General features: G+C 39.5%; 1 protein-coding gene across 1 annotated transcript in view; it reads right to left on the bottom strand.

Annotated features, from left to right (window-relative positions):
- Positions 1 to 12062, bottom strand: part of XLG1 (extra-large G-protein 1) — a 31354-nt gene extending 19292 nt beyond the window's left edge. The window contains exons 1-4 of the mRNA XM_088217948.1: positions 10162 to 12062; positions 9941 to 10078; positions 9753 to 9857; positions 9466 to 9654 (exon numbers count right to left, since the gene is read on the bottom strand). Of these exons, the coding sequence (XP_088074074.1) occupies positions 9466 to 9654; positions 9753 to 9857; positions 9941 to 10078; positions 10162 to 11409 (1680 nt within the window). The 5' untranslated portion in view covers positions 11410 to 12062. The remainder of the gene's footprint in view (positions 1 to 9465; positions 9655 to 9752; positions 9858 to 9940; positions 10079 to 10161) is intronic.
- Between the last annotated feature and the right edge of the window lie 233 nt (positions 12063 to 12295).

The raw sequence follows: 12295 nt of genomic DNA, 5'->3' as shown, positions 1-12295 counted from the left end.
TCTTGTAAATCTGTCAAACCATGCCCTTAGAGATTGTTTTAGCCCATAAAGTGATTTCTTCAAATTATACACTTTATGAGGATTGTCAGTTAATTTGAACCCTGGTGGTATGTTCATATACACCTCTTCTTCCAAATCACCATTAAGGAATATATTTTTTACATTTAGTTGATACGGTGACCAGTCAAAGTTAAATGCAAGTGAGAGGAGTACCCGAATAGTATTGTGCTTAGCAACTGGTACAAATGTCTCCTGATAGTCTATACCATATAATTGTGTATAGCTTTTGGCTACCAGACGAGCCTTAAGCCAATTCACACTCCCATCTGAATTATATTTGGTTATAAAGATCCATTTGCATCCCACTTGACGCTTTCCTGGAGGAAGATCAATTAGTTCCCATGTCTCATTATTTTCAGGTGTCTTGATCTCATCTAGGACAGCTAACTTCCATTCTGAAATTTCCAAGACCTCATGTATTGTTCTGGGTTCAGGTGAGCTATTGTCTATCTTGCACACAAAAGCATGATGTTCCGAGGATAATTTGTCCAATGAAACATAGTCCAGTATAGGATGTTTGCTGCATGTCCGAGTACCCTTTCTCAAAGCAATAAAAATATTATAATCAACGGAATCAAGAGTTAATACAGAGATTACATTAGCAGGATCAGCAGTGAATTTATGGCAGTGCTTGAATGATTCAGGTGCTTTTCCATTGTTTCTTCTCGTATAGACACGTAGCTCACTCGTTGCAGGTAATGTGCTTTCTATAACTGGTCTTGGTTCAGATTTCTTTTGTGATGTTTCGGGTTCAATATCCAGGGAAGGTTTGTCTGGTGGTGGAATTTGTAGGTAGAGAGGAGGTATATTCATATCTTCTGTAATTTTGGAATATTGAAAAATCTCCACTAATATGATCAGATGCTCCAGAATCTACCACCCACACCTGTCCTTTTTCTGAAAAAACAGATAAGGCAAGAATAGTACCTTTGTGTGCCACAGAGACACTGATCGAGTGAGATTTCTTGGACAAAATACATTGGAGGGCTTCCAACTGCTCAGGGTTAAATGAGTCTTTTCCCATCTCGTCAGAAATTACTTCCTCAGCCATCACGTGATTTCCTTGATGCTTGCTGAGACCTCCACTTTCGACGTTTTCCACTCACCCGAAGGTGGTTTCCAGTCACTTAGCTTGCCGTGAAGCTTCAGCAACAATCCCGAGTGTACCCTAGCTTCCGACAGTGATCGCACCAGGACCTTGTCTTCTTCGTTCGACTGTCAATCGCTCGGGTTGTGAGAGCTGAAGAATTTTCAGTCGGGTGAGGTTAGTCAATCTCTCCCATCATGATCTTCCAACGACTCTCCTCGCGTCGAACCTCAAAAAATGCTTCCTAAAGACTCGGCAAAGGCTTGGTGCTCAGAACACGTCCCCGAATCGCGTCGAGATTTTTGTTCAACCCTAGCAGAAATTTGAAGACCCGTTTTTCTTCCACGAAGGCTCTGAAGTTTTTTGCATCCTTGGGACAGTTCCAGCGATGCTCCTCAAAGGCGTCCATCTGCTGCAAACTTCGACTAAGGATACTGTAATACTGGGTGACACTGAGTTCTCCTTGCCAAAGGTTATGGAGAGTTGACTCGATTTCAAATATTGCAGAGAAATTTTGCTTGCTGGAATAAAGCTCATGTCTTCGATCTCTCAGGTTTGTGCATTTGCATCGGACGCTGGAGGAGGCACGAGCTCACCAGTGAGGTGCCCATAACGCCCTGTTCTGCAGATGAAGAGACGGACAGACGACGACCATTGAAGGAAGTTGCTGCCGTCGAGTTTGTGTCCTGTGATATAGGATGATGGTAGCTCACTTACAACTCTTGTTGTTGCTGTGTGGTGATAAGAACCAGAGGAAACTTCTAGTGGAGAGGGTGGAAGCTCACCTGAGGCCATTTCTGATTACGGCTCAATAGGGTTTGATTTCTTCTTGGATCAGATATGCTCTGATACCATGAAGAAAATTGAAAGGAAAATATTCTGCTTCTCATTTTCTTGATGAATGATTCACACATATATATATATATATAAATCTGCTACTTCTAACAACCTAACAAATTCTGAAGAAATTCTAACAAAATTCTGGTTGAGGAAATTTGTTGGTGACACCTTCCATTTACACAAAATGTACAGCTCATAAACAAAAATAACATCTGTAAATAAATATATTTAATCCTAATTTATTTTTTTAATTATTTATTTTGTAAAAGATTACTTGGATAATTAGAACTAATTCTCAACTAAATAAGATGGTTGAAGAATCCTCTCAAAAAACAACTTAGTCAACAGCTAACCAAAACTATAGAATTTTAATTTTGTTGATCTCAAACTTTGATATCAATACAGCCAATGAATGAGACCTGTTTATAGATGTAGTCATAAGTTATTTCAAAAAAAAAAATAGATGTAGTCCATAAGAATTACAAAGGAAATCAAACTCTTAAAGATCTCTAAAACTTATCTAGGACTCTTAATAAAATAATAAAACAAAGACTTCTAAATTAACCAATGAATGAGGGTCTACTTATAGATGTAGTCCATAAGAATTACAATGGAAATCAAACTCTTAAAGATCTCTAAAGCTTATCTACGAGCCTTAATAAAATAATAAAATAAAGACTTCTAAATTAACAAAAACTATGACTCTTCACTCTTGAATAGTCGTTGGAATCTTCAAGCATTGTACCGACTCCACCTTGAAGTATCATGCTCAGTTTGGACTCTTTTAATTTAATGATTTCCAGCCTTGAAGATAAAATAGGATCCAATCCTTGAGCTTGAGGGATAAGAACTCTTACCCTTGTTCTAATTGGAGTTGAAATCAATCCATGGAGTGAAGAAGAGTGTAATCCCAGCCAAGACTTGTAATAATAGAATTCTTCTTCTCTTATGTCAATAAAAACTCTAAATTAATAAAAACTCTCAATTTTGATGATGTAAATCTTTTGAAACCTGGTCATACTTGGTAGGATAAAGATTCTTGAATCCTTAAGAGATTTACTCGAAGTTAAAAACCATTCATAAAAAGAGTTGTATTCGGTTGTGGAAGAATAAATAATCAAGTATTAAGAATCTTTAAAACTCTTATTACTCATACAAGTAATGTGTCTTAGAAGGGATGAGTGCCCAGTTATAACTCTCCCAAGAAGAGTGGACGATTGCCTCATGTGAAATACCCGAGTCCATGATTGGGAGGATTCTTTGAAACAAAACAAATTAGATATAAACTCATAATGGTCGCTTAACCATTCGCTTCAATTAGATCTACCTATATTTCTCTCGTTTTTCTTTTAATCGTTCGCTTCAGTGCCCTACGGTCGGCCTATGGGGCCGACCATACTTTTGGGCACTTCAAATCAAATGGTCAAAGATTTTTTAAAATAGAGAACAAATCTTTCGATCTGATTTAGGAGGGTGGGAGGTCTGAAGGATTATGGATCTTTGAGAATGGGAGAGGATACAGAACGTATACCTTCCTAAATCTGGAGGAGGTAACTGGCTGCTTATGGTGCTGGAGGAATTCTACTAGCGTAACATCAAACTCCCATGGGCGAACCGCCTTGCCCAATGCAACTACGACCTATGGCTCTCTTTTGGAAGCAATAGAAGAGGTCCTTATTTGGCTCTTTCAGTGATTCGGGGAAGCAATGCAAAAAGAATTTTCATACCAAATGATATGGAGGGAGGGAGTTGGTGGCTGTTCATGAAGACAGTGTTTGATTTGGCTAAGCGGCCTATAGTTAATCTTGATCCGAGAGCTAAGCCCAAAAACGTGAGGAATCAGTTATGGGTCACACCCAAACCACCACGTGGGGAGCAGTGTTTAAATGTACACATTGTTTGGAGCAAATCCATGTTTTATCGGCGGTGGCTATCTCCAAATCGTTTGCGGCGACTGTGACATGCAATGGACCAGAGGAGAAAGTCAAGAAGGGGGTAGGCCAAGAGGAACCCAGATTGAATTCAAATCGAGGCATGAGTCGGGCAAACCCGAAAGGAAATGTTAAAAAACAAGCCCAAATATTTGTGAATGGCCCAAACACCAATAGGAGAGGCCCGCAACAAATGGGGCCACGACAGGTGCCTGGATCACGGTCCAAGGGTAGGGGAAGATTTTCAAGAAAGGAGACAGCTAAATGGCCATGTTGACAAGACAAGAAATATCAGGGCCATCCAGCATAGACAAGGAAAAAAAGAATGGAGACCGGTGAATAGCATAAATTTTAGAGGGGAATCTTCGAGTTTGAAAAACCTAGAACCCGAATCGCAATACATGATGATCAATCTTCTTGCATCAGAGGAGTTTGTAGGTCAAGAGCCTTAGCTGAATGATCGCTCTGTGATGTGTCGAGAGCAGGTTCCTAACATCTCTACCCCATACGTTTCTGAGAATGAGTTGGGTGATATTAAGGAATTGGAAAGTGAAATGGAATCTTGTTATGGGAGTGAAAACAGAGAAGAAGAAATGGCATTAGTTCTGGTTGAAGATGAAGTGCAAGCGATGCATGCGCTGCATGACCCAGAAATTGAGGAGATTCTGTCTTTGACCCTGGAGGGGGTGGACTTGGTAGAGGAAAATGGTCTGAGCAGTTCGATTTGGGTCCTGGAGAACGTCCAAAAGTTCAGCAGCATGATGGGTATTCCTCTTACTGGTATGGAAGATTATGTTTTTTTTTTCTTTACTGAAATTGAAAAGAGAGTCTCTAAGTTAAAGAAAAAAGAAAATGATACAACAAAAAAGAAGAGAAAACAGAGCGTAGGCTTTAAGAGGGAACTTATGAGATTTGAATCATCAGTGAACTATGATAGTAGGAGGTTAGGGGGGAGGAGGTCAGAGGGAGTTAAAATTTTGTCTTAATGATTAACAAAATAGTGTCCTGAAATGTTAGAGGTCTAAACAATAGGGGTAAAAGGCTGATTCTGCGTGATGCCTTGCTAGGTGGAAGTTGGGTATTGTTTGCTTTCAAGAAACAAAGCTGGAAGATTATACTGATAAGGTTATTAAAAGATTATAGAATGTTTTGGATGTGGGTTGGCATACTATTCCAACAAGGGGAGCTACGTGTGGTATCATCATAATGCGGGAGGTCCAATGCTTGGGGGTGGTTCAGGGGGTGACTACACGGTCTGTCCGGTTTCGTAACTGCTGGGGTGGACTCAACTGGACTTTCGCTGGAGTCTATTGTCGTGGGTCTAAAGAGGAAAGGGTGCAGTTGTGGAAGGATATGGATGAGGCCAAACGTTTTGGGGGTGAAAATTGGATAGTTGGTGGGGATTTTAACATGGTGTTGAAAAGAGAAGAGAGTAGTAGCAACATTTTCTCCTCAACTATTGCCGATGAATTTTCTGATGCTATTGATAGCCTGGGGTTCATGGATATGCCACTGATAGGGGGCAGGAGGACCTGGTCCAACCAACGCACCTTGCCCTACTGGTCTAGAATTGATCGCTCCGTCATTTCTACCCAGTTTATTTCGTTACTCAATTGGGTGATTCAGAAATTACTACAGCATCCAATATCGGACCAGTTCCCATTGTATCTGGTTGCTGATGGTATCCAATGGGGCCCCATTCCTTTTAGACTTGATAATAGATGGTTGGGGGCGGACCGTTTTAGAAGTTTGGTTGAGGAGACTTGGAAAGGTATTTCTGTTCAGGGCAAAGCTAGCTACATTGTAGCCTGTAAACTAAAAGCACTCAAAAACGCGATTAAAGAATGGAAAAAGATTGAACTGAAAAAAGAAAGGGAGGAACTTAACTGCTTGTTTGACGACCTGGGGGATTTGGATAGCAAAGAGGAAGTCTCTGGTTTGACCGAGGAAAGAGAGGGTGAAGAGGGAAGATCTAAAAATCAAGCTGGCTAAACTGATGTGCAAGGGTGAGGTTTCATGGAAACAGAAATCTAGACAGAAATGGTTAAAAGAAGGTAACCACAACACTAAGTTCTTCCATACTTTGGCGAGTCACAGAGGAAGATGCAATTTTTTGGGTGAATTATGGATTGACAACAAGAAGTTGAAGGTAATAGCGCCATGAGGGAGGCTGTAAAGGAGTTTTTTTCCGGGTTATATACGGAAGAGAGACTTGGGCGCTCCAGACTTGATGGGATACACTATAAGACCATTTCTGAGTCAAGCCGGCAACTACTGGAAGGTGAATTTACTGAATCTGAGGTGCTGGACAGCCTCAAATGCTGTAACGGTGACAAAGCACTGGATCCAGATGTTTTTAATATGAAGTTCCTTCAAGATTTTTGGCTTCTGATCAAGGAGGAGATTTTGTGACTGTTTAGAGACTTATATGATTCAAGCAAGTTTGTGAGGTCCCTTAACACAACTTTCATTGTTCTAATTGCAAAGAAGAGCAGTGCTAAGGAGATTAAAGACTTCAGACCTATTAGCCTTGTAGGATGTATTTACAAATTAATAGCAAAAGTCCTTACAAATAGACTCTCAAAAATCTTAGGGGAAATTATTGGGGAGTGTCAACATGCATTCGTGGGTGGTAGACAGATTTTGGATGCGGTTATGGTTGCTAAAGAAGTGGTAGATGACTTAATTTCTGGAAAAAAAGGTGTTGTGCAAACTTGACATTGAGAAGGCATATGATCATGTAAGTTGGGACTTTCTTCAGTACATGATGAAAAGAATAGGTTTTGGGCATAGATGGATTAGGTGGATAAACAGTTATATCTCTACTACATCTTTTGTTGTAATGGTTAATGGCGGGCCATCCACTTTCTTTTCTGGATCGCGCAGGCTGCATCAGGGTAACCCCCTATCTCCGTTACTGTTTTTAATTGTCACGGAGGCGTTGAATGCACTAATTGATAAGACTATCGAATTGAATTTGCTGAAAGGTATAACTGTAGGAAAGGGCACTAATGCTGTTCAGGTGTCACACTTCTTTTTCGCCGACGACTCCTTAATATTCTGCCAACCTAAGGCTAGAAATCTCCTACATCTGAGGTGTGTGTTGATGTGTTTTCAATTGATTTATGGGCTTAAAGTTAATCTAAGAAAGACTAAGTTGGTCAGATTTGGTGACACAAGTGATGAGAATTATTTGGCTGGCATCATGAGTTGTAAAGCTGCCAAGTTATCTATAATTTATCAGGGTATTCCCCTGGGTTCAAAATAAAAAGACTCCAGTACTTAGGAGCCGATTATTGAGACTTTTGAGAGTAGATTGGCTGACTGGAAAAGAAAATTTCTATCAAAAAGAGGAAGGCTCACACTTTAAAAAGCACACTCACCAACTTACCCATCTATTATTTATCCACTCTTACCATATACCGGTGAAGGTTGCAAAGAAACTAAAGTCTATTCGGTGCTGTTTTCTATAAGGTGATGACATGGTCAAAAAGAGATTTCACTTAGTCAAATGGATGAGGTGAAGAAACCTGCATCCAGAGGTGGCTTGGGCATTAAGTCTCTTGTGGAGATGAATGCCGCTCCATAAGGAAAATGGCTTTGGCGGTACTTTAATGAGGATGTTGGGATTTGGAGGAAAATCATTGCTGCCAGATGGGAAGATGCAAATAGGGAGCTATTAGCAGGGAGACTCAACCGTCTGCATGGTTATGGTTTATGGAGGAAAATTCTGATGGGGTGGGATAAGTTTAACGAATGCACTCAGTGGTGTGTGGGTAAAGGGAACCGCATAGGTTTCTGGGAAGATGTTTGGATTGATAACTTGAGCCTCATGGAGACTTTCCCAAGCATTTATGCTATTGCGCGGTCTAAGTGCATCCAGATTGATGAGACATATAAGATAATTGATGGTGTGGTCAGCTGGCAGGTTAATGTATGCAGAAATTTAAATGATTGGGAGGTGCATGAATAGGAGTCCTTAGCTGCAATTACTGGAGTTACAGCAGATTACTACATGCAACGACAGGTTTTTGCGGAAACTGAGCAAGGTTCACATTCTAGCTTTCGGTCACCAAAGGAAGTCTCTAGAAACTGACTAGATCATGGATCGGGGTTGTAGATCGGCTGGTGGTGTGAGAAGCTACTGCAAAAAATGTTGGATCGAGAGAGGGGCGTGCATCTTCCTAGTGAGTGTGCTCTATTTTAGTGAATTTCGTAGCCCATGTTTCGAATTCTAGCGGTTGGAAGCTTCCAGTGCCTTTGATGAAAGCTTCGTCAACCACCTCCTAATTATGGGTAGCGATCCATTTGAGAGCGGTTGACTTATAGGTTTAGGCTTTCCGTTCTGTATTTAAATTTATTTTTAAGGTGTTGGGTTTTGGGTGTTTGGTATAGGAACTTTTATATTTGGTACCCATTGATATAGGACAAATAAGTTAGATTGTCTACTTGAGGATTTGGATATAAAACTTAGACATTAGACCTAAGAAGTATTAAGCATCAAAATTAAGAGTTTGATTGTGTCCCATCAGTAGAAAATTGAGAATACTTCTCGAAATATTTTATTAAATAACTTAACTATCTCAAAAGTGAGATCATATAGGTATTACAATACCTCTTAAGTAACCTTTCCCAATATGATAACAGTTTAAGTAACCTTTCAAAATTTCAATACAGTTCAAGGTTCAAAAATGAGGCACCACATCGAGGGTTTTTTAGTTCTCATACTTAAAAATTCTTAAATATCAAATTTTAACTTGTTTGGTTGCTCATAGAACCAAAATATTTACAAAATTCTCAAATAAATCCCTATTGAATAACCAAGATATCTAAAAAAGTGAGCCTACAGAGCAACTTTCCCCAAATAGGATTCAACTAAGAAATACTAATACTTTTAAAAATAAGAACACTAAGTATTAAAAAGAATTAAGATCCTAAAGCTATCAGAATTACAATAATTGACTCCTAAATAGTACAGTAGTTTTATATTAAAGAACTATAGTTTCTAATCTATTTAGAAAGTCTAAGCCTAATCCGCCCTGCATTAGCAAATTAGCATAGTAATGGTAATCAATAATCAGCATTTATTTCATATTGTGCTATAGTAAGTCCATGCAATAACAAAAACTGTCAGGGAGAAGGGGCCTTATGGTAAACATGATATTACTGAGAAAGAAAATATTAGCAGACAGTGTCAAACTAACCACAAATAAAATATGGTAGCCAGAAAGTACATGGCATCACTTTTAACATTGTGCACATTTTGGCAGGATTTCCTCCTGAAACTGAAACATTTTCATTTCATTTTCGTATACAATAGGAGTCATTAACATTGACTGTTAATAGCCAATCTATTCCTCAAATAACTTATCAAATAGCTTAAACTATAGGATCATAGTTGTTATACCTTTGGTCATTGATAGTCAAATCTATTACTGAGCAACTAATGGAAGCCCTACGTAAAATGAGATTACTTAGCGCAGTTATTACAGAAAATATTTTGCACAAACAAGAAAGCAAGACCCAATTCCTAACCAAGAAAATTACCTGCTTAAATATAGTGCTTGTCCCAGATCCACTATATCCAACCAAAAGAATTTTCTGCAGAGTTCTGTGCTCAAGGTAGTCAGGAACAGTTCTAGTCCCCATACTGTTGAGTTGTTCTCCACAGGTGCTTGAAAAAGATTTAGAAGGAATGGGAAGGGACAAGATGGCACAAACAAGCTTTGTTCCAGCCTGAAAAATAGATTTAGAAAAATACATTTCCAGTTGGTAAGGGCATATTGAAAAATCAGAGAGACAGATGAAGATACATTTTTGCTCGCAAACCATACCTTGCCCCATATATATCCCCTTGTGTTCTTCTGTCCCTCTTCTTGGTACGATCCATCCTCATTCACCCAAAAGTGTGGATTGCCAGCACATTGAACCCCTGCTAGCTGCAGTGTTCAACAAGATGGTCTTAACAATCAAAGCACATCAAGAAATTCAAAATGAACATGGCATTGCTAGAATCTTCAACCTGCAACATCCGAAGTTCCACTTTCGTGATCTCACGTCCATTAATGAAAACCTGTGTATTTCCATTGCTAGCATCTGGTCTTATAGGACCCCCAACATTTAGATGTGGACAGATTATCTTTGAAGGCTTCTGTCCTTCCTGTTAAACCCAACAGAATAATAATGTCCTTGATGAGTACAGATATAAAACAAATCTAAGCATCAAAAGGATATGGTATTCACCTTTCCCCAAAGTCCAGAAACCTTGTCGTACCAATAGTTTCCCGGTTTTAGCTTCTTTGGTGGGTTTGGGCAAGACTGAAGTGTTACCAACTCCTCATGACAAAGAGACCTTCCATTCACGCAAATATACTGGGGTGGGAGCTGATTTGCCTCACAAAACTTCTCGGCCTTCATTATTTGTCTGACCTCTAAATCATTAAGCAGCCGCTTAAGCATGCGAGAACATTTCCCCAGACTCCCTCGTTTAGATTCATCAATAGGAAACCCAATGCAAGGAACACATTTCCTTCCTTCTGGCATGGACCCCATCGCTCTAAGCACACAATTGCTACAATACTTGGCATCACAAACAAGACATGTTTCCTTCTCGGTAAACCTGTTTCCCTTAAAGCATCTGTAACACGCCCCTTTCTTCCCTTTTGTTTGAGGCTCTCTCTTAACTGGCATAACCTGGGGATCCTCCTGACTAAACTCTTCCTCGCCAACATCATCATCCGACTCAATTTCACGAAAAGTGACTACAGGGGCCCTCCTAACATCGCCATTCGACTCATTATTACAATCTGCGGTCTTGAGAGAAGAAACGCGAGAAGATGGGTAATCCATACTCAAGACGGACTCATTGGATTCCCAGTCGGGTAATTGATTCAATTCATTATAATCCACACTCTCTTTCCCACCATCTGAAACCCTCAGGCCGGAAGAAGTCTCCCCCGACTTATCAAAACTATCAGAGTACTCTATAATACTCGAACGCTCATGACTAGTAGAACATGAACCCAACTGCCTCGAGCTATTAATCCCATCAATTAATTCACCCGACTCATAGTTAGAGCTACTCAACTCCCCCGATAACGCGCAATTAGCAGCATCTTCTCGGGATCTATCTTCGAATGCAATCACAGACGTAGGTGAAACGGTGGAGTCAGATACTAATTCCAATTCCTTGGATTCGCAATCTTGATCGTTGTGATTTGCAATCACAGAAGTTGGAGAAACCGAGGACTTTAGCTCTCTGGAAAATTTCTTGCTCAGTGGATCCGGGGCGACTAGTGGCTGAACAACCGGCAACGAAAATTTATCGCCAAGCGACACCTGGGAGACCACGGCGGCGACAGGGATTTTCTCGACGTTGATGGGAACGGCACGAGGAAGATCGTATGGCAAAGGTGGGCCGTTATATTCCAAAGCAAATGAGTACTGCACCTCATCTTCGGAGATCGAGACATGTTTCTCCTCCGATGGCATTTCTTGCTGGTTTCAGCAGTGAACCCTAGCTACCTATCTTCAAAAGGGAGGAGAGCAATTCGATTCATGAAAACGAAATACTGTAGAAAGTAAAAGTTAGGAGTAACTCAAGCGCGAATGTTTAAACAAGGCTGCTACTAAAAATCCAAGCTACGATTGTCAAAACACAACATAAACACTTTACATATACGTAAAAAGCAGAGAAGAGAGTTGAGGTTTCAAAAAAGAGAAGTCGAAGGAAAAAGAAATTGCTTAAAATTTAAAGCAACAGAGAGGTTAACAAGCTAAGACAAAATATATTTTTGAACTTAAGGAGGAGGTAGAAGATGAAAACAAGCTAATAGGAAAAGGAAACTGGGCGGGGAAGGTGAGGAAAATGACAGAAAAAGAAGTGGAATCTATGATGAATTTTTTGGATGGTAAAATTTTTGTTCTGTTCTTCGTTATTATTATTATTATTAGTATTGTTGAAGAAAAGGAGCATGTGGGAGAGGAGAACTTTTGTCTTTTTATGATGGTGGTGTTATGTGCAAGAATGGAAGCTCTGCGTCACTTTATGAGTCCCTCCGACTGCGCTGGCTATGAGCCAATCCCAGCCACCGAGGACCACCTGCTCCTTGGGTCTCTCTCTCCGTCTTCCTCTTCATTTTTCTGTTTCATATTTCATAATTGTTATCATTGTTAGGTGACCTTGCTGTTTATGTTTTGAAAAAATATTTTATATAATTTTGTGTGCTGTTTTGAGAGATTTTGTATATTTATTTTAAAAATAAAATTTTTATAATTTTTTTATATAAAAATTTATAATGATATACATCTAAATTATCATAGTAAAATAAATTTTTAATTTTATTTATAAATATGGATATATTTATTAAATTACGTA

This window comes from Carica papaya, chromosome 4, assembly GCF_054855325.1.
Source record: "Carica papaya isolate Zhongbai chromosome 4, ASM5485532v1, whole genome shotgun sequence".
NCBI lineage: Eukaryota > Viridiplantae > Streptophyta > Magnoliopsida > Brassicales > Caricaceae > Carica > Carica papaya.
Note: the sequence above shows the minus strand (reverse complement) of the source record. Positions and strands in the feature narration are given on the sequence as shown.